The sequence below is a fragment of the Erinaceus europaeus genome, chromosome 18 (assembly GCF_950295315.1).
Source record: "Erinaceus europaeus chromosome 18, mEriEur2.1, whole genome shotgun sequence".
NCBI lineage: Eukaryota > Metazoa > Chordata > Mammalia > Eulipotyphla > Erinaceidae > Erinaceus > Erinaceus europaeus.
The window spans coordinates 35942732-35964997 of record NC_080179.1 but is presented as its reverse complement, the minus strand read 5'-3'; the positions used below and the strand labels follow the sequence as shown (position 1 = coordinate 35964997).

At 39.3% G+C, this 22266-nt stretch overlaps 1 protein-coding gene across 3 annotated transcripts in view; it reads left to right on the top strand.

The window, feature by feature from the left end:
• GALNT5 (polypeptide N-acetylgalactosaminyltransferase 5) overlaps positions 1 to 10114 on the top strand; it is a 54081-nt gene extending 43967 nt beyond the window's left edge. For 2 of the 3 annotated variants that reach the window (XM_060177910.1, XM_060177908.1), the window contains 3 exons: positions 3789 to 3869; positions 7440 to 7601; positions 9918 to 10114. In XM_060177910.1, the coding sequence (XP_060033893.1) occupies positions 3789 to 3869; positions 7440 to 7601; positions 9918 to 10058 (384 nt within the window). In that variant the 3' untranslated portion in view covers positions 10059 to 10114. The remainder of the gene's footprint in view (positions 1 to 3788; positions 3870 to 7439; positions 7602 to 9917) is intronic. The other variant, XM_060177909.1, reaches the window with a different exon arrangement.
• Positions 10115 to 22266: the final 12152 nt, after the last annotated feature.

The window sequence follows — 22266 nt, the reverse complement described above, 5'->3', positions numbered from 1 at the left end:
AATGCACACCTTACCATGGCAAGGATCCAAGTTCCAGACCCAACCAGCTCCCCAACTGCAGGGAGATACTTCACAAGCTGCCAGAGAGCTGAGGCAGGGTCTCTCTCTCTCCCTCTCCCTCTCCCTCTCCCTCTCCCTCTCCCTCTCCCTCTCCCTCTCCCTCTCCCTCTCCCTCTCCCTCTCCCTCTCCCTCTCCATCTCTGCCTAAATTGCTTTTGTTTGTTGCTTGCTTCCCCTCCCCTTTCTTCTGATAGTCTCTGTCCTATCAAATAAAATAGGAAGCAGTGACACAGAAAGAGAGGGAAATAAGACATGATTTTCCTTATGAAGAAAAAACACTTGTAAATCAATGTTGAAAAACACACAGACAGGGAAGACAGCACAGTGGTTATGCAAAACAGACTTTTGTGCCTAAGGCTCCAAGGTCCCAGGTTCAGTCCCCCACAACACCATGAGCTGTGCTCTGGTCTATCTTTCTATATTTCTCTCAGTAAATGAGAGAAAAAACATTTAAATGAGTTAAATGTTTTACAAAAAGAATATTTGTGGAGGAAATTATATGATGTTAAGAATTTGTTGTAAAATAATATTAATATAAAAAGAAAGTCAAAGAAACATAGTTTTTAAAAATCTGACTATGCATGAATAATTTAAGTATCTCAGATTTACTACATTATTTCCTCTACTGTCATATATGTTGGAAACTTCTTAAAACAAAAACTTTGGGGAACTAAGAGAAACTGAAGGAAGGATCATATGCAAATAAAATATAAATGTGAAAATAATAATGTACCTATAAAATAAATTTGTTTTAGAATAGTTTTTTTTTAATTTTTTTATTATTTATTTTATTGGCTAGAAATTGAGAGTTGCAGGGGAGATAGAGAGACAGAGACATCAGCATCCCTGCTTCACCACTTGAGCTTCACTGCCTCCAGATGGAGACTGGGAGCTTGAACCCAAGTCCTTGTGCACTGTAATTTGTGCGCTCAACCAAGTACGCTACAGCCTGAACCCCCCTTAAAAGATTTTTTTTTCTTCTGACACCAACTTCAATGGTGCATTACCTAGTGTTCGCCACTAGAGAGAACTAGAAACCCACCATTGCTCTTTGCTGAGGCAGCTCCCATGGAATCTTTACACAACTCTAAGCAGTTTTCCTGGTGTCTGAATTATAACATGTTAATATACAGAAAATGTTTTTGAAAATGACTAACAGACATTATTCTGCTCCCCTCACCATCTACTTTTCCTCTACGTTAAACAAGTATGAATAAGCACAGAATTTCTTCCAAAGGCAACATTGTAAGCATTAAAAAAATTAGAACCCTCTTTTTCCTTTTATTTTTTTAATTTTTATTTATAAAAAGTAAACACTGACAAAAACTATAGGATTAAAAGGGTAAAACTTCACACAATTCCCACCACCAGAACTCCGTATCCCTGATAGTTTTCCTATTCTTTATCCCTCTAGGAGCATGGACCCAGGGTCATTATGGGGTGCAGAAGGTGGAAGGCCTGGCTTCTGTAATTGCTTCCCTGCTGAACATGGGAGTTGACAGGTCTATCCATACTCCCAGACTGTCTCTCTCTTTCTTTCCCTAGTGGGGTGGGGCTCTGGGGAAGCTGGGCTCTAGGACACCTTGGTGGGGTTGTCTGCCAAGGGAAGTCCAATTGGCATCATGCTAGCATCTGGAACCTGGTGGCTGAAAAAAGAATTAACATATAAAGCTAAACAAATTGTTGACTAATCAAGAACCTAAAGGCTGGAATAGTTCAGATGAAGAGTTGGGGTTTCCATTTTGTAGATAGTTAGTAGGCCTATTTTAGTTATATTCCAAAGGGCCCATGACTATGCTAGTTTTAAATTTGAACCTCTCTTCAGAAAACTCAGAGTAAGACTAACTAGGTCGTGATTTTGGCTAGACAATCTGGAAAATTTCAAAGGAAATAATCTACCTAAATTGCTTTTGCTTGTTGCTTGTTTCCCCTCCACAACCCCATTTCATTCCATTTCAATCTAAGCAAAAGAATTTTAATCCAGTGAAAAATCTTGCTTTGTTTTGCTTTTGTAATAACAGCAAATTGGGTGTGGAAGATATACATACAAAGATGGATGTCAGCTAAACCAGAGATTCCCAAACACTACCGTGGGCAGTTATTCTGTGTGAGAAAGAAAGGAAATGGGGGGGAGGCCAGGCAATGGCACACCTGGTTAAGCACACACATTGCAGTGCACAAAGATCCAGGTTCAAGCCCCTGGTCTCCACCTGCAGGGGGAAACCTTCACGATGGTGAAGCAGGGCTGCAGGTGTCTCTCCGTCTGTCTCCCTCTCTCTATCCCCCTATATTTATCTCTGTCTCTATCCAATAATAAATAAACATAATTATTTTTAATAAAGTTTTTCACAGATATATAGGACAGCCAGAGCCTCACTTTATCACATGCAATTCCATAGACTGAACTCAGGACCTCATAGTTGAGAGGCCAATACTTTATATGCTGTGCCTCTCCCTGGCCTTTAGGGTCTCTGATAGAAAGTTCAGACCTCCAGAGCTATGTCAGAGCTGACACCACAGAGGGAGCTGGCCAGGTAGTATTTGTATGTTTACACTTTCAAAATTAACTCCTACAGATTATTTTCATAATTTACTATCTATGTGTGTGAACCTAGAGCACTACACCTCCATTTTTTATATTTCTTGATATGTGATGCTAGGATTGAACTCAGGCCTTCTGTCAAGCAAGGCACACCCTCCACCATTCCGCTATCCCTTCCCTGGTTCTTTCTCTGTCATGGGAATCTGTGTTAATTCCTTACTCAAAGCAAATCACACAGATGCTCATCTCAAGCCCAGAGGAAGGTCAGTGTTGGAGCTCAGACTCCCGAGGGGAAGTTCTTTCTTTCCCTGAGTCATGGGCTGCAGACCAGGGAAGGCCCAGTTATTACGTCTGAGTGCCCTGTGAGCTACACCATCTGTGACACCCAGCACCCTGAGTTAGAGTTTGGTTTTAAGTCCCAAGACCCAGGAAAGGACACAGTTTGTGTTTCAGGTAATGAAGATGTCACTGCCTCCCAGTCCAGGAGGTTTACCTAGATGTAGACAGGACTCTTCCAGGTTTAGAATTCTCCTAGAATTCTAAACTGTATTATGTTGGGAACTCAGCATCTCCTGAGCCTTGTCCAAGATGCAAGGAGGGCAAGAGAGACAACATCTGTTCTGCATTAAATGGCGACTTGTAGAAAGCTGTTTCCACTTTTGACCTTGTAAATCCATTAAGGTGCCTCTCTGCCTTCACTTTGGTGACTGGCCATGTTGAGTGGGAGCTTGCCTGAGTCAATAGGAAGGGAGTCAGTGCATCCAGGATTCAGTGCCCATACCATGGAACAACTGAGAGGGTTCGTTCAGTCAGCTGAAATTACAGGTGTGTGCTTTGACTTTTAAAATATGCGTCTGACAGACTGGAAATACGGGCACAACTTATTTACATTCCACCCTTGCTTCTCTTCTGTTCAGCCTGCCAGGCAAGGAAGGGTTAATTAAAAGCTTCTACTGGTTGGCTGTGCGTGGAATTGACAGACTGGAGCAGAGCTTTAGCAGGATCACCTTGTGTCTCTGTCAGAGAAAGCAACCAGCAAGGTCCTGTGGCGCTCAGCAGTAGCAAACTCTCAGCTCTTCTGTTAGCCTTAATCCAGCTGTTTTTTTTTTTTCCAGATGTGTCTTGGTGTGTTGTTAATCTTGGACATGTATTTCTCTGAACACATGTTTTGTCTCTTGCCTCCTAGCTTATTAATGTGGAGCTGGGTAAATGCATCTCTATTGAAAACGCCACAGCAGCTCTGGAAGAATGTGATAGAAGCAAGCAGGTAGGCTGAGCTGGCATTTTCTCTCTCTGCAGGAGTTGAGCTCCTGCTGAGAGGCGATTCTGACAAATCTTGTTTTGCTCAGTTAATGATCCATTTAGAAGCAAAACTCAACTTCCAAATCTGCCCTTAAGGTTGGTGCTAGAAGGTCCACTGTCAAATGTAAGCTTGGTGGGAGAGGCCATCAAGATGTGAGTATTCATGTCAGCCACCAGACTCAGTGTCTCCTGCAGACACAAGCTAACATCACAAGGGATGAAATCCCAGGGACAAAGCAGACAACAGTGCCTGCCACACAGCTTCCAGGAGAATTAAATGAGGCCTTGCATGTGGAGCAACAGTATCTGAGAGTGGCCCATGAACAGTCACAGAAGAATAAGAAAAATGGCCTCTTCTAGGTAAATATAGAATCAAGATCACAGGGAGGTTTACTCTGATTCCATCTGCTACACTCAGCCTGCATTTTAAGAGTGAGGCCATTCTCACAATCTGTGGTCCATGTGACAATCTCTGCAGCAGAACTGACCAACTCTGACAAATTCAGCTGCCAGGGGAGAAAGTTCAACCAACAGGGACAGAACAGGCACAGTTTGGAGGTGGGTGTGGAGCAGAAGGTGGGAGGTCTGGCTTCTATAACTGCTTCTTTTCCTTCTTCTTTGATTTATTAATTTTTTTTTCTAAAATCAAAATTTTATTTGAAAAAAAAAAGGAAGACATACCTAGGCAGGCAGAGGTGATAAGATAATTTTTTTTTTAATTTCTGTACTGGGGGATTGATGTTTTACAACTGAAAATAAATACAATAGTTTATACATGCATAACATTTCCCAGTTTTCCAGACAACAATACAACCCCCACTATGTCTTCTGCCATCATGTTCCAGGACCTGAACCCTCCCCACAACTCCAGAGTCTTTTACTTTGGTGCAATACACCAACTCCAGTTCAGGTTCAACTTGTGTTTTCTCTTCTGATGTTATTTTTTAACTTCTGCCTGTGAATGAGATCATCCCATATTCATCCTTCTGTTTCTGACATATCTCACCTAACATAATTTCTTCAAGCTCCATCCAAGATGGGCTGAAAACAGTAAAATCACCATTTTTAACAACCGAGTAGTATTCCATTATGTATATAGACCACAACTCACTCAGCCACTCATCTGCTGTTAGACACCTGGGTTACTTCTAGGTTTTGGCTATTACAAATTGTGTTGCTAAGAACGTGGGTGTACACATATCTTTTTGGATGCGTGTGTTGGGTTCCTTAGGATATATCCCCAGGAGAGGAATTGCAGGATCATAGGGTAGGTCCATTTATAGCCTTCTGAGAGTTCCCCAGACTGCTATCCACTGGGATTGGACCCATTGACATTCCCACCAGCAGTGCAGGAGGGTTCCTTTGTCCCCACAACTTCTCCAGCATTTGTTGCTGCTACCTTTTCTGAAGTATGACATTCTCACAGGCGTGAAGTGGTATCTCATTGTTGTCTTTATTTGCATTTCTCTAACAATCCAAGACTTGGAGCATTTTTTCATGTGTTTCTCGGGCTTTTGGATCTCTTCTGTGGTGAATATTCTGTCTATCTCTTCTCTCCGTTTTTGGATGGGGTTATTTGTTTTCTTGTTATTGATTTTGGCAACCTCTTTATATATTTTGGTTATTAGCCTCTTTTCTGATGTATAGCATGTAAAGATCTTCTCCCATTCTGTGAGGGGTCTCTTGGTTTGGGTAGTGGTTTCTTTTGCTGTGCAGAAGCTTTTTAATTTCATGTAGTCCCATGGGTTTATACTTGCCTTTGTCTTCTTTGTAACTGGATTCGTTTCATTGAAGATCTCTTTAAAATTTATGCAGAAAAGAGTTCTGCCAATATTTTCCTTGAAGTATCTGATAGTTTCTAATCTAACATCCAAGTCCTTGATCCACTTGGAGTTTACTTTTGTGTTTGGTGAAATATAGTGGTTCAGTTTCATTCTTCTGCATGTTTCAACCCATTTTTTGCAAAACCATTTTTTGAAGAGACTCTGCTTTCCCCATTTAATAGTCTGGATACCTTTTTAAGAGATTAGATGTCCATAGGTTTGGGGGCTTACTTCTGGGCTCTCAATTCTATTCTTTTGGTCAGTGTGTCTATTAATGTTCCAGTGCCAAGCAGTTTTGATGACAATGGCTCTATAATACAATTTGAGATCTGGGATTGTGATGCCTCCAGTTCTGTTCTTTCTTCTCAAGATTGTTTTGGCAATTCTAGGTCTTTTATGGTACCAGATAAACTTTTGTAGCATTTGTTCTATTCTCCTAAAAAATATGGTTGGGTTCTTGATGGGAATAGCATTAAATTTGTATATGGCTCTGGGTAATATATTCATTTGGTGATGTTAATTCTTCCAACCCATGAAGATGTTATATCTTTCTACTTCTTTGTGTCTTTTTTAATTTCTTTTAGTAGTGACTCACAATTTTCAGTATGCAAGTCTTTTACTTCTTTGGTTAGGTTTATTCCTAGATATTTTATTGTTTTTGTTGCTATTATAAAAGGAATTGATTTCTGGATTTCATCTTCTTTGAACTTAGTGTTTGCATACAGGAATGCCACTGACTTTTGTATGTTAATTTTGTAGCCTGACACCTTACTATATTGCCTGATGATTTCTAAAAGCTTCTTGCTGGATTCTCTAGGTTTTTCTATGTATACTATCATGTCATCTGCAAATAAGGAGAGTTTGACTTCTTCTCTTCCAATCTGTATCCCTTTAATTCCTTGCTCCTGCCTGATTGCTATGGCAAGAACTTCCAACATTATGTTGAATAGTAATGGTGATAGTGGGCAGTGATTTTTTTTTTCAATTTTCATTTTTTGCATCTTGGATTATCACTCGGGCTTGGTGCCTGTACTAGTAGTCCACTGCTCCTATGGCCATTTTATTTATTTGTTTGTTTGTTTGGAAAAGACAGTGAGATATTGAGAGAGGATGGGAGATAGAGTGGGGAGAGAAAGACACCTGTTTCACCACTTGTGAAGCCACCCACCTGCATGTGGGGAGCTGGGACTCAAAAGGGAATCCTTGTACCTCGTCTTACACTTCATACCATGTGCACTACCATGCCCGGCCCCTCTGTAATTACTTCCCCACTGGACATGGGTGTTGGCCGGTGGATCCATACTCCAAGCCTGTTTCTATCTTTCCCTAGTGGGGCAGGGCTCTGGAGAAAGGAGGCTCTAGGACACATTGGTGAGGTTGTCTGCCCAGGGAGGTCAGGATGGCATCTGCAAGTTGGTGGCTGAAAGGCAGTAAGATATAAAGAAGGACAATAAGAGATCTTACTGTCTGCTAAGTGCTTAACAGTCATTATTTCAATCCTCTGAGGTAGGCTTGCTATTCAGTTATCAAAAGCAGAAAACAAGGTGAAGCAGGATAGCAGGCTCATACTGTCAACTAAAGTGGAAGAACCAGGGTCTGACTATACCAGAATGGCTAGATTCAGAACCACTGCTTTTTGAAAACCATTAACAATTTCCTTCCTTTTGTCTGCTGCCCTGAATTGACCTTCTACTTATTTATTTCTCCCACAGCTTCAACAGTTTAATTACACCTGGTTAAGACTTATTAAACACAGAGAAAGCTGCTTAGCTCCCATACCTGATAATGGGACCCTGGAGCTGCACCCCTGTGATAACAGAAACAAAGGGATAAAATGGCTACATAAGTCAACATCTGTCTTCCATCCAGAGCTGGTAAACAAAACATTTGTACCACACTGTAACTGTGAGTCCAGATTTCAGTTAACTGGGATGTGAAGCCCTCATTGTCTCCATTCCCCAGCAGAAGCTGTAAATGTATTTGTGGCCAGAGAGGCTGTCAATTCTTATACAAGAGCAAAACTGATTTTTTTCAAGTATTAATTTCTTTTACCTTTTTTTTTTTTTTTTGCTTTTTAAAAATTTCATTTCTTTAGTTAACAGAAGTGTATATTAACACCATTCCCATCACTAAAGGCCTGTGCCCCTACCCCCAGTTTCCTATAGTGAAGCTGAGCATCCACCCTTCAACCAGAGATTTTTACTTTGGTGCCCTATTCCAAACTCAGTCAGATCTTGCTTTGAGTTTCTCTTTCAATTCTTCTTTCTCAACTTCTGTTTATGAGTAGGATCATCCCATACTTGTCTCTGTCTTTCTGGCTTAGCTCACTTAACATAATTCCTTATAGCTCCCTCCAAGAAAGGGTCAGAGAAGGTGGGTTCATTGTTCCTAATAGTTGCGTAGTATTCCACTGAGTATATAGATCACAGCTTTCTCAGCCAATTCATGTTGTTAGGCACCTGGTTGCTTTTATTTATTTTATTTATTTTTAATCTTTTATTGGATTTATTTCAAATAAATTATTTTAAATAGAATTACCAGGTGTTTCTGTGATAGTGCTCTCAGTCTTTGCTACTAAGAGCCGTTTACTTCAGCCAGTTACTAATGTCAAGAGTCAGGTTTGTAGAGACCTGGTTCTCATATGTTCCCAGAAATATTTAATTTTTAATAAATATTTTATTAAAATAAATAAATAAATATCTTTTTAGAACTCAGGAGAGAAAGCAAGAGCAGTGTGCAGTTAGCATCAGTTGAGTAGTTTGCTCTGCTTCCTCTTCACACATCTAGCTTTTCTTCCTGCCCCCTGGCTCCAGGACACTGGAGTCTTAAGTGGTGTTGGAGCCAGATCCCACCCATTAGCAGATAATCGTACTCAGTTTGTGTGAACTTCATGTCAAGTGATACCACATCCGTAGATAGACACCATACTATCTGTAAGTGTTGGGACTATGTGATAGCTTGGTAGAGCATAGAGGAGCTCTCCCATCCTTGGATGGAGGTCTGGATAGACACCCCACTGGTAAGTCTCTCTCATCATAGAGGTAAGCCAAGAGGGAAAAAGTCTCCTAGACTAAGCTTGCCTTGTTAGTCTCTCAAGCCTACAGAAACCCCAATACTTCTCCCCATTAATTGCAGGCCACATGGCTGCCTACTTACTCAAAAAAAAGATTCACTTACTCAAAGTCACTTTCTGATCACAGAAGAACACACCTTATCACACATTCCATCACACACCTCAGACCCCAGACAAGAGAAATTCCAAACTATATGGCTTTTTGATATTCATCTTCTCTCTGTCTCACCCTACTGGTTTAACCCCTATGCTTCTCTCAATTACCTTTGGATAATTAAGTTGCTTGCATCATGAAGAATAACTGTCTTGTATCTCATCAATTCCTGTCATACCAGCCCCCTACCATAAGGGCAAGCTGATCTTTAAGAAACCTGTCATTTCTGACATATTTCAATAATTCCCTTTGTTTGGTTTTTTATTTAACTCATGTCCACCTGCTAATAAACGAGTTCTGAGCACGTGGCAGGTCTCCCCAGTGTCTTTACTCTAGAAAGAACTGGTCTGTTACCTTTCCCCTGGAGATCACCCCTCCAGAGACTCCTACATATAAGGAGTTTCTAGTTGCTAATTTCTACCAAAACACCCTTTTCCTACCCAATCCACTTTCCAACTTGCTTCACTTTCTCCTAGTCCTACTTTAGCAGGGTACAAAGAATAAACTTTGATATAAGATCTTGATCATAAGAATAACTTCTGACCAGCTTCAGACTGTCTGGAACCTCCTTCCACATAGCACATCCACTGAGTACACTGGGGATGTGAAAATGGGCTCTTCACTCTGGCCTGGCCCCCATGATGTAGCGTGCCTCCATTCTTCTCAGGGCTGTGATCAGTGGCTATCCCTGTCACAACACTTCTGCACTGTCAAAATCAGTACCTGCATATAACATTCTCTAATCCTTCACTCCTTTGGTCTTCTGTTATGTTTCAAATCTTTCTGGACTATTTCTTTTTCCGTCTTTAGTGCTAATTAATTGAGTTACCCAGGAACATTAGAGATAAATGGTGTGTAAGGTTGCATATGTTGCATGGATTTGGGGGATCCAGATATCTATGAATAAAATCTATTTTACCTCCTTCTTCTTGTTCTTCATCCCCACATCCCTGTTCTCCCCAGGTAAATCACATTGTTTTTGAAAACTATCATCAGTTGTTATGCTTGGAAGGAAATCTTTCTCAGAAGATCCTGAAAGTTGTTGCTTGTGACCCAATGAAATCTAATCAAAAATGGAGATTTGAAAACTATTATGAAGCCTGAAAAGGAGATTGTGTTTGCATTTAATAACCCATTAAATGCCATGAGACTGGCCATGAGATTGGTGGGTATACTTCTCTGTGGAAGTTTAAGGTTTTAAAATTAATAACATTTGAATGAAAGCCTTTTTTAATTACCATATTTATGATACCAAACCCTAACTCAGGGAGCTAGTCCAGTGCTGGGTTGGACTCTTTACTAACATCCTTTGAGAAGCATGTTTCCTGCCCTGCATTGAGACTGCGCTTGCAAATGTCCTCAAGTAAGCAGACACAGAGACAAGAAAGAAACACAGTGAGATGCACAATGACTATATTTGATATTAAACAATGTTTTGGACCCACCAGTAGGAACAGGAAATGCATCTTCTCCTTGAATTGCTACTGAGCATTAAGGTAAGGACATACTGAGTTGTGTGACTAAGTAACCTCAGGAGCACAGTTATTGCCTTGGAGAGCTCCCTAAGAACTGCACTCATATTTACCTGACAGTCTTACCTGGTCTGACATCTGGGTTTTGATCTAGACCCCTGAATGACATTTTTTTTTTTTTATTCTGAATTAGTGGAAAATCTTTTATGTAAGTTAAACACTTAAGGGCTTTTAGGTATGGAAAGCATTCCAGCTTATTTTGTACTTTTAAAAATTACACTTAAAAGTTGCTATACTGTCAACTTTATAGGCTTACATGGATAACTAAAAGAGAAAGAAAAATGATAAAACAGAGATTGGGTCACAACCTGTCCTAACCAAAAATGCATGTAATTGTTAACCGCACTCTAATGCCAAATAAAACCAAATGAGAGAAGCTGAAACTAAAAGAAAAGATAAAGGATAGAATAGAGTAAATGGATATTCTTGGAGATGGCAACATTCACAGGGACAGAGTACACCACAATAGGTTCCAGAGTATTTCAAACTGGGAATTAAGTGAATGAAACAAAGAAGGAAAGAGGATGTAGTAAGTGACTCCCAGAAAGAGAGCTAATGAAAAATTATCCTGGATTTGGTCAGGAATGAAAAGGAAAATCTACTTGCTTAGTCCTTTGGTATGGAGCAGATAGGGGCTGGGGTCTTGGCTTTGCAGATCCAAATTCCTCCCCTGACTCTTTTATTCATTGATCTAGGATTTTTAGGCTATGTGTCATCAGGGTAGCAATTCTCTTGCTAAACTGAATGCACTGGATTTCAATAATTTCTCTCTTCTGCTCTGCAAAAGTATCAGAATCTCCCCACACAGATGACAATGATTTTTCATTCCTGACCAAATCTAGAATAATTTTTTTTATGAGCTTTCTTTCTAGGAGTCATTTACTACATATTCTTCCCTTCTTTGTTTCATTCATTTAATTCCCAGTTTGAAATATTTTTGTTAATGTTTAATTTAATAGTAATATTTGATAATAGCTTTTGATAATATTACATGGAACTTATTTTATCTAAAAGCAACATCAGATGGCATGAATTCCTATATGCCTTGAAGTTTACGCAACTTCTTTCTCTACTCTCCCCTACTATTCTCAAGGACAGCACTGCTGTTGTTGGTAGGTAGAGTTGTGTTTTATAACCAACTCTAAATTTTCTTGGTTTTTCTGACTGACAGTCAGTTAGCTGTCATTCATAGGGTCAAAACCAGCACATACAACAGTTACAATTGCATGCTAATTTTAAATATTCTCTTGGATATTAAAACACATTTCTTTTTTATAAATTTCTTTATTGGAAAATTAATGTTTTATTTACATTATTCCACAGTAAATGCAATAGTTCGTACATGCATAACATTTCCCAGTTTTCCCCTACTAGGTCCTCTGTCATCCTTTTTGGACCTGTATTCTCCACCCCCACCCCCACCCACCCCAAAGTCTTTTACTTTGGTGCAATATGCCGATTCCAGTTCAGGTTCTACTTGAAAACACATTTCTTTTTATATCACCTTAGGACTTTTAGAAGGACAAAGATAGCAATGGCAGTGTACAGGAATCTAATTTCCTCAAGAAACTTTGACTTCATGAATGATTTAGAATCATTTTCAAATAACTGCTGTGCTATTTATTGGCTTTGGGGTCCACCAAGTAGCTGGTGCTTTTAACTTTCACACTCTAACACCAGAAAGAAGTTTTTACTTGGGTCAAACTTTCCAAAAGAAAATTACTAAAAACAAAAAGAAAGGCAGAGAGGGTATGTGTGATCTAGGTTTGAGAGCCGGATCCACATGAGAGGTGCTATTTCTCTCTCTTTGTCTCTCTATCTGAATGAAGAAAGTGACTTAGAGTGAAGTCCCACAGGTATGTCCTGCCCCAGTAGCATCTAAAGGGAGAATGGGGTTAGAACTCATTATCTTTGAGGGCCACATACCTACTAGGCTTTGTCTGTTTCTTGTCTCACTGTGTTGCCACACCTAGTGGATCTCATTCTCAGAGTGCAGATAAGGTAGGTGGCAGAATGGGCTTGCGTTTTGTCAACCCATTAGAAAGAGATAAAACTAGCCTAGGGTAGATAGTATAATGCCTGAGAATCCAAAGTCTCAGGTTCAATCCCTGGCAACACCATGAACCAAAGTTGATCAGTGCTGGGGTAGATAGCTTAATGGTTATGCAAAGAAACGCTCCTGCCTGAGGCTCCAAAGTCTCAGGTTCAGTCCCCCACACCACTATGAGCCAAAGTTGATCAGTGCTTTGATTTAAAAAAATAAGTGAACAAAATAATAGTAATAAATCCTAGTTTCCATTCTATGTGACTAAAGAATAGTATCTTTCACTGTACCATACTATTGTGACTGTGTTTGCTTATTTTTGTTAAGTAGGGTGGTCAATTCAGGGAGATTCAGTTGATAACTCTGGGTTGTGGAGTCATACTTCTTTAGTTTTCTGCTGTAGACAGGAAGTACAATCTGAACATTACACTAAATGGCTGAAGTATAGACTCTCACACATGGTGACCCCACACACACATGCTTTGTATTTCACAGACCAGGCATGAGACAAGTAGACAGACAGAGATTATGTCTCTGTGAGTTATATTACCAACTCTTTCTTCTACCAGTAATTAAACAAAATTGACAGTATGCTCAATTATTACAGAGGTGAGAAGTGAAATTTTAATGGAATTTCAAAATTGAAGAAGTAAATTTAAATTACTGACCAAAAATTGTAACTTTCTCTTCGTTGAGAAAGACTTGTAACTTTCTCTTCATTTTTTAAACTACTCTAGAACCCAGGGGGGCAGCACACCTGGTAGAGAATACATATCACCACAATCAAGGATCCAGGTTCTAACCCCTAGTCCCCATCTGCAATGGGAGAAGTTTCATGACCAGTGAAGCAGTGCTGCAGATGTCTCACTTTCTCTCTCCTTCTCTCTCTTTCCCCCTTCCCTCTTTATTTCTCTCTGTCTAGCTAATAAAATGAAAGAAAATTGTCACCTTTGTTACTACAGGCCAAAAATGCCTTGACATGAGAATATCAAAGAATATCACAGCTTATGTACAATTCATACATACTTCCCAGCAGTCATTCCATTAGCAATTTGCATAAGGCACATAAAAGATTGTATCTTGATTAGGTTTAATGGTGGTATTTCAAGTGTTAACTGTAACTGTATTTAAAGGAGGGAAATCAATAGTATCAGACCAGGATTTAATGTCTCTGCAGTAAACTGAGTGTCTAGTAATTAATAGTTGATACTTCAATTAGGATCTCTTTGCATTAATATGCAAAATTTTGCTTGCAGAAACAACTATGTAAACATTTCAGCAAATAGAAATTCTAATATGCTGAGCTAATAAGCATGACATTTACCATCAAATAAGCAAAAAATAATTTATTTCCACATCAAATAAGCAAAAAATAATTTATGTGGAAATAGCTTTCCATTTTATTGTTTGATAGATATCTACTAGTTCAGGATATTCTTAAGTATCTATATAAGCAAAGACTTTATATTTCCTCTTGAAACTAAACATTTTGATGTCCAAGATGACCTTTATTTTGACCATTCAAAAATAAATTATTCTCTTAATATATATGCATGCTCTCAGATTTTAAAAAAATGTAAGAGAATTTTTGGATGGTTTTAACTCTCCTTTAAGGGCATAGCTTACACAGGACTTTTCCCCTTTGTTGTCACCAGGGCTTCAGTGCTTGAAGTCAGCCTTATCAGATAGAAGGCAAGAGACAGAGACAGAGGGAGAAAATTAAGGACAATGTGGGGTTGGGCTCAAAGAAGGGATGCAGGCATGAAAAAGCAGGTGCATTATCCAAGTGAGCTATCTTGCCGATTCACGTCTGGCCTTTTCAGACACAAGCATCTCAGATGGGCTTTCGACCCTGGGTATAGTTTTCTGAACATACATGGAAACTAGAATATTAGGATACTTGTTATTTTCTTTAGAACATTAACATGGCTTTAATTCTCCCCCTTCAAGTAACATGTATAAGTTTGACTATGTATTTGCTAGAAAAGGTGCACATAAAAAGAAAGACAAAAATCAAAGTAATGAATTTTGTCATTGGTTACCTACAAAGATCTTTCAGTGGAAGACTGAATGAAATCTAGGGTGTAGGTTGGAACTTAGGGTTAATTTGAACATAAGCACCCAACTTTTCTGCCATAACTAAAATGATTATAAATATAGTATATTTTTGTTTCTAAGACAGAGCTCAAATTAATTTTCAAAGTTCTCCTGAGCTGGCAGTTGGTGGTTATAGGACCACATGATTCTGTGATTATCCAGGGTGATTTCTGCTTCTCTTTATGCCAGATTAATTTTCTTGTGTCGATTGCTGGTTGAATGTCCTTCATAAATTATAGAGATATTCTGGGACTCATACTTATTATGATACTGTTGGATATTTTAATTGGCAATGTTTGCTATTAACTGTTAACATTACTTTTTATAGCCCACTTGTTTTTATAGAGCAATGAAAGTTCAGATTTTGAACAAGTAGTTACCTTTCTCATATACTCAGACACATTTGTGTTTTTTTTTTAAGATTTTATTTATTTATTAATGAGAAAGATAGGAGGAGAGGGAAAGAACCAGACATCACTCTGGCACATTTGCTTCCAGGAATCAAACTCAGGACCTCATGCTTGAGAGTCCAAAGCTTTATCACTGTGCCACCTCCCTGACAACGACACATTTGTTTTTATGATAGGGTGTTGCTTTCTATCTGTAATTTTCTATTATTACTTAATTTCAAATGGCTTCTCATTACGTTGAAATATTGGAATGTCCATTCTTTATTTGAAAATGTGCCACAAGTAGTATTCCATGTAAATACGCAGAAACAACCACAGTAAAGCCTTTAGAAGAGCCTAAATGCATGAGCTTGATGACTACAAGAAGATATGTATACATATTTTTGAACTACTGAAATTAAAATGCATATGGGGGGCAGGTGGTGGCACACCTAGTTAAGATTTCACATTACAGTGTGCAAAGACCTAGATTCAAACCCCTGGTCCCCACCTGCAGAGGGAGAAGCTTCAAGAGTGGTGAAGCAGGGCTGTAGGTGTCTCTCTCCCTCTCTATCTCCGCTTCCATTCTCAATTTCTGTCTCTATCCAATAATAAAAAAAGGTTAAAAAATGATTTATGATAAAACTGAATATTCTCCTTACTAAAATAAATTGACTTTGATTTCTAAAACAGTGCTAATCTGTTGTCCCTATACCTACTGATATTCAATATTTCTTCTAAATTTTTAAAAGCAACTATAACACATAGGCACACACATATATATCCCTAGTTAGTCCCATAATTTTGAAGCCATCTGCAACCAATTTTTTATGACAGACACATATTTATTGGTGCACATTTCTCTTGCCTAAGTCTTTTAAAAGCAATTCATGGATAATTTTGATGACCACAGCAGGCATCTCTGAAGAAGATATCCTCTCTTCAATGAGCATGTTCACGTCTAAATGGTATCTAATATTTTCTCTTTTCCAATGACCTAATTACTCCTAAAATTTTTGTACAGCTGCTCACTTCCTTTTAAGTGAGATATAACTAAACTGGGTTTGGTTTTCTGGCCTCCTTGGCCTCTCAGCTTAGATTAGTCTACTCCATATGCTTTGATTACATATAACTGGTTCTTTAAAAAGGCTGAGCCATTTGTTTTGTAAATGGAGAGTGTTCTGCAAATGGAGTAATGACACTCATGCCTGAGAGTATTCCTTTGCACTCAAACAAAACATGTCATTCCATGCTATTAGCAGCCCTTTTTCAGGAGCATCTGGCAACAGGTAGGCTAGAACCTTAGTTGGGGCTGGGGCCAAGTGAAAGGGAAATGCAGATATGGGGCCTTATCTTGCTGCTGCTAAGAAATGAGGAAATAGGCTCAGACCTGGTTGGTTTTCTTGTAAGTCTAGAAGGGAACATAGGGCCTTCTCAACACTTTTCCTTAACCACTGGGAGAATGGGGAAGGATGAAGAGTGGTGAAAGGAGATATTCTCTCTCTCTTAGTTTTTTTAATTTTTTACTAGTGATTTAATTAGGATTAATTATATATATATTTAATTTTTTATTTAAGAAAGGATTAATGAACAAAAACATAAGGTAGGAGGGGTACAACTCCACACAATTCCCAACACCCAATCCCCATAACCCACCCCCTCCCATGATAGCTTTTCCATTCTCTAGCCCTCTGGGAGCATGGACCCAGGGTCGTTGAGGGTTGCAGAAGGTAGAAAGTCTGGTTTCTGTAATTGCTTCCCCGCTGAACATGGGCATTGACTGGTCGGTCCATACTCCCAGTCTGCCTCTCTCTTTCCCTAGTAAAGTGTGTCTCTGGGCAAGCTGAGCTCCAGGACACATTGGTGGGGTCTTCAATCCAGGGAAGCCTGGTCAGCATCCTGGTGGCATCTGGAACCTGGTGATTGAAAAGAGAGTTAACATATGAAGCCAAACAATTTGTTGAGCAATCATGGATCCCAAGCTTGGAATAGTGGAGAGGAAGTGTTAGGGAGGTACTCACTGCAAACTCTAGTGTACTTCTGCTTTCAGGTATATATTTTGCAGTAGTTTATGGGTACGTGTGAACATAAGCTCTCACTCACAGAAACTGGTGTATATCTAGGTTATGGGACTTTGTTAGAAAGTGAACTACCTGAGATGAAATTAGAGTGTACTATAAAAGGAAAGGTCTCACCCGAGTAATGAAGCTGAAGGGTTGTCATTCCACACGTGAAGTCTCTGGATACAGTCTGAGGTGAAGCATGTTGAGGTGGCAATCGTTGCGTTGGTTAGGTTGTGATCGGCGGATGCAATATTATTTGGTTTGGATTGGGAGATGCATACGGGAAAGTGGGCCCTATCCAAAGGTTCCAGGACTAGGGGAAGTAGGGGCTCTATAGTGGAGATGTGAGGTTCCTGCTGTCTTAGGGTTCAAAAAGACAATCGATAGTTAATATTATCATCACATTATTTGTTAATTGGGTTAACTTTGAGAAGTCCCTTTGTTATGGTTTTCTGTACAGTATCCAGTATCTTGTATATAGCTGTGCTATTAGATGCGGATTAATTATATTTTAAGATAACAGAGTTACAACTCCACACAGTTCTCACCACCAGAGTTCCGTGTCTCATCCCTCCATTGGATGCTTCCCCGTTTTTATCCCTCTGGGAGTATGGACCCAGGGTCATTATGGTTTGCAATGGGTGGGAGTTCTGGCTTTCGTAATTGCTTCTCCACTGGACATGGGTGTTGGCAAGTGGATCCACACCCTCAGCCTGTTTCTATCTTTCCCTAGTAGGGCAGGGCTCTGGCAAGGTGAAGTTCCAGGACACATTGGTGAAGTCATCTGCCCAGGAAAGTAAGGGCTTCATCATGGTAGCATCTGCAGCTTGGTAGTTGAAAGGGAATAAGATACAAAACCGGACAAATTGTTCAACAAACAGGAAGACAAAGGCAGGATTGGAGCAGATGAAATTAGGGGTCTTTGGATGGAAGAAGCCACAAAGTCTATTTTAGGTATGTTCCAAGGGGACCATGATTTTACTAATTTTTGCCTGAGTCTCACAGCTAACATGCAGGTGTACTAAAAGTATTGTCTAGGAAGATGGTGTTAGAGTTGAGAATAGGCCTAGAATGCTGGATTAGGGCAGAGAAAATATCCCAAACATGAAGAAAGTATATAAATACCATTGACCCTTAACAGAAAAGAGACTCTTGCATACTCCACACTACTTGCAACACAGGATATTGCATGGGCCATGCTTATGAACTCTACATACCTAGAGGACTCCTGTAAGCTTTCCCTTAATAGGTAGGAGGACTGTTATAGGAACAGCTTTAAGAGATAATGACCTTGCATTCTCAAGCAAAGGATAGTCCCCTACAAATTTGAACCCCAGCATGGTCAGGGGGTCTGAGCTATCTACAAGAGTAGAGGATTGGACTGAGAAAGGAGATGAGGGGGTATTCAGGTAAGGGACTTCTTGTCTAATGTAGCCTGGTTTTGTCTAAGGAGACTGCCCCAGAGAAGTCCTCACCAAGCTCTTGGCAAAGGTTGGTCTGTTTACCTTCAAGCAAAAATGCCATGGTTGACCAGGAAATCAGCATATAGTGAACTGACCTTAATTTAAAGGTAGTTAATAATTTTTAATAGGTAGAAAGCTATCATTTAGCTATTTGTTTCTATTTTGTTCTTTACCTGTGACTATCATCTTTTATTTAAATCTTTCCATATTCAAAGCTCTGTCTCTACCTGACTTTTTTTAAGATAACACAGACAAGTGAATGAACTATTATCAAATACTGTGCTATTGCATAGCTATGAAACTTTGGAATACACTACCTAAATCCCTTATTCTTCGCTTTTCTTATCTCTTAAATGAGAAACAAAATCAGACCCCTGCTTCAGGTTTGTTGAAAGGATGAATGACACAACCATGTAGAATGCTTAGAACACAATCTTCCATAGAGTGAGGTCTTAGTGGATGATAGCTGATATTATCATTGTAGGTTTGTAAAGAGCTTCAGGAGCTGTTGGGTACTGGAGTGACCATTAAAGTAGTAAGCCAAGATGAAAGCAGCAGGTAATCTTTAACTATTTACAGCAGTAGAAAACTTAAGAAACGGAGCAGACCCAGGTGCTGGCTTCTTCATTGTGGTTCCTCCCTCCCCTCCCCAATGGAATATTACTGGGCTGGTGGCTCAGAGTGCTTGTAAGGACCTCTCAATGGATAAGGAGCCCAGAATAAAAGATTCTTCCTCTTTCATGATGAAGAGGTCAAGGTGGAAAAGAAGATAGTGACTAATGGGGGAAACACTATAAAACTCACCCCCCTCACTCAAAAGGAGCATACACATATAAAAGGAGCATAGGGTAACTCCCATCCTAAAGATGGAGGTCTGAAAAGACACCCCACCTGTCAGCCTCTCCCTTTCAGGGATTGAGCATGGAAGGAAAAGCTTTCCTGACTCAGTTTCTATGGTGACATTATATGCCCTGACACAGTGTCCGAAGGCTGACAGAGTATGCAGTGATCTGCGCAGGTACATGTTGGACTATAGATGAATCCAGACTGTGCTGGTGTGCAAAGTATGTGGGTAGGCTGAATAGACTTAAAAGCATATTAGCTGGAACTCTTGCCCTCTTTGGCTGCTGCTTCTTCTCCTGGTCAGAAGCTTCTTCTGGTCGGGTGTGCCATGGCTACTTCTGGGAACTGAACACGTGTAACTCTGCTAGCCGGTGAACTTTTAGACCCCTCTACAGCCATGAGCAACCTTTACCAGAGCTTATAACTGTTTATCTTATGGGACTAAATTTTTGATAACTATGCTTAGACTTTATGTACCTAGCATACTCTTAATCCTTGATGATAAGTGCTTATTTTGCCTTTTACCTGTTTCACCCTAATAAACCTTGTATTGCTTAAACCAGTTCCCAGCTCCCTGCTGTGAATCCTTCTCTGCACCACAAGCAGCAGCCCATACCCACAAACCTCTTCTTATGTTATTTTCCAACAAGTTTCCTCTTGTCAATCTCCCAGGCTTCACAAAGGCCTATACCCCCTAACACTTAAATCATTCCCTTGTTACAAACCAAATGGTTGCTTGCTTAGAAGTTCACATAAAGTTCACTATAAGTTCACCATCTTTCATCACATACAAACTATACTCCATCACCCTGCCTTGTTAGAAACATAATAGTAAGGGCCACATGCTTTTTCCTCATTCTTTGATCACTACTTCTTGCATCAATATTCTGCCTTTCTCTGTTTACCTAACCCTGCTGGTATAATTATCACTCTTGCCCCATAGTAACTAATCATGCTGAACTCTCCTCTACCCCTAACAATTCTCATTATTTCTTAGATCCTCCACCATGAGGGTACTAAACTTTTGGAAACCCATCATCATTGACATATGTGAAAAATGTTCTTTGTTACATTCTGCTATTTAAACTCTGCCTCTTGCTTAATAAAATGGATTGTTTGTAGCTGAATTTTCCCCTGGTTTTCCTCCTGTTTGTGTAGTCACTTGCACTAGCATGGAAAACCAGTTGGCTTACTCTGTTGTGAGGCTAGCCACATGAGTGCCAGCTGTTAGCCACTTAGAGTTCAAAGCTCAGCAGGGCAGAGCTACTTGGAGCTCCATAAGAAGTTGTTACAAGGGGTCAGGTGGTGGGGCACCTGGTTGAGTGCACAAAGAACTGCTCTCCCCACCTGTAGGGGGAAAGCTTCACGAGTGGTGAAGCAAGGCTGCAGGTGTCTCTCTGTCTCTCTCCTCCTCTTCTTCCCCCTCCTCTCTCAATTTCTCTCTGTTTTATACAATAATAAATGCAATACTATATATATTTTTTAAAAAAAGAAATAGTTGTCAGGCTTTGCCACATAATCATGGACCACCTACCTCACTCAAGTCCCACAGAAATGCTGGGTAATTCAAAATACACCCTGCTGGTGGTAGGTTAACAAAATGGTCCAGTCCCCTGAAAGATACACAAGAATATGTTTTCAAGTTAAGTAGAAAATTGTAGGGTCATAAGTAATCCAGAAAAGAGGTTAACCAGGTGAAAAGGGTTAGGGAATTAAATATAGTGAACTATATTTAATTCATCAATCTTTCCCCTGAATTTATGAATAAAAGCCCAATTTCTGACTTTTCTCTGAAAACTTGCAAAGAATGAAAGAACGTGACAGGACATTCCTGTGGTCAGGTTGTGACCTATCTGCTGGAAAGAGTAAAGGGGTATTTCAATTTCAACTCAATATTGAATCTGCTAAATAGTAGCACATAATACTATGGAAATATAAAACCAGGAAGAACTAGAGAAATTGCTATTAGAATTGTGAGATTTGCTACACATAAGTAAGCAATAATCTAAGGACTAACCAAGGATTTTTTTTTTTAAAGAGAAAGAAATAAACAAAGGGTTGAATAGTACAATGAAGACTGTATTACACTCAGACAATAAGGAATTGTCTTTTTATTTGCAGGGACAAAAATATCTTTATCTGTGATGACTGGAAATCCAGGGAGGTATAAATGGAAGCTTGAAATGAAAAAAAAAATGAAACTACCTAAAAATATAAATATACTCTCCCCTTCATAAATATTCAATAGATTATTTGACATATTTGTATAACTGAAACTCAACAAACACAATATTAATCATTGTGATTTGAGCTGAGGCTCAGTAAATTATGTATTTCCAGTGCTTTCTCAGTAAAAATGTATGCTCACACTCTACTTTGAAAATATTCTAGGATAATTATTTCCATTTTCATAGTAACTAGAACAGTTATGACTAAAGTTGTCTCAGGTTTCCAAGGAAAGAAAATTATTCTGAGATACTGATATTAAGAGAAAATGTGGTAAATAGAAAAGGAATATTTTCTTAAAATCATGCTAAAGCTGTCATTTTCCTTTTTAATGACTTTAATGGTGTGAGACATGATTTTATTTTCAGTCACAAAAATAAAAGTAGCCAGTAACACTTTTTGCTCCATTGCCCACAAATATTCCAGCCACCCCCCTCAGATTCAATGGATTTAATTCATCCTGATAACATAGTGTCAACCTTTAGTCTACTGAATTTTCCCAGTTGATAATTGCTTAGCTTTTCTAGTTTAAAAACAACAAGAAGTAACACCTAGGAGACTCACTGGAGACACAGAATTTCACTCTGTAGATTTTTTTTTAATTTTTTTTTATTTATTCATTTTCTCATTTTCTTTATTTTGTTGTTGTTGCCCT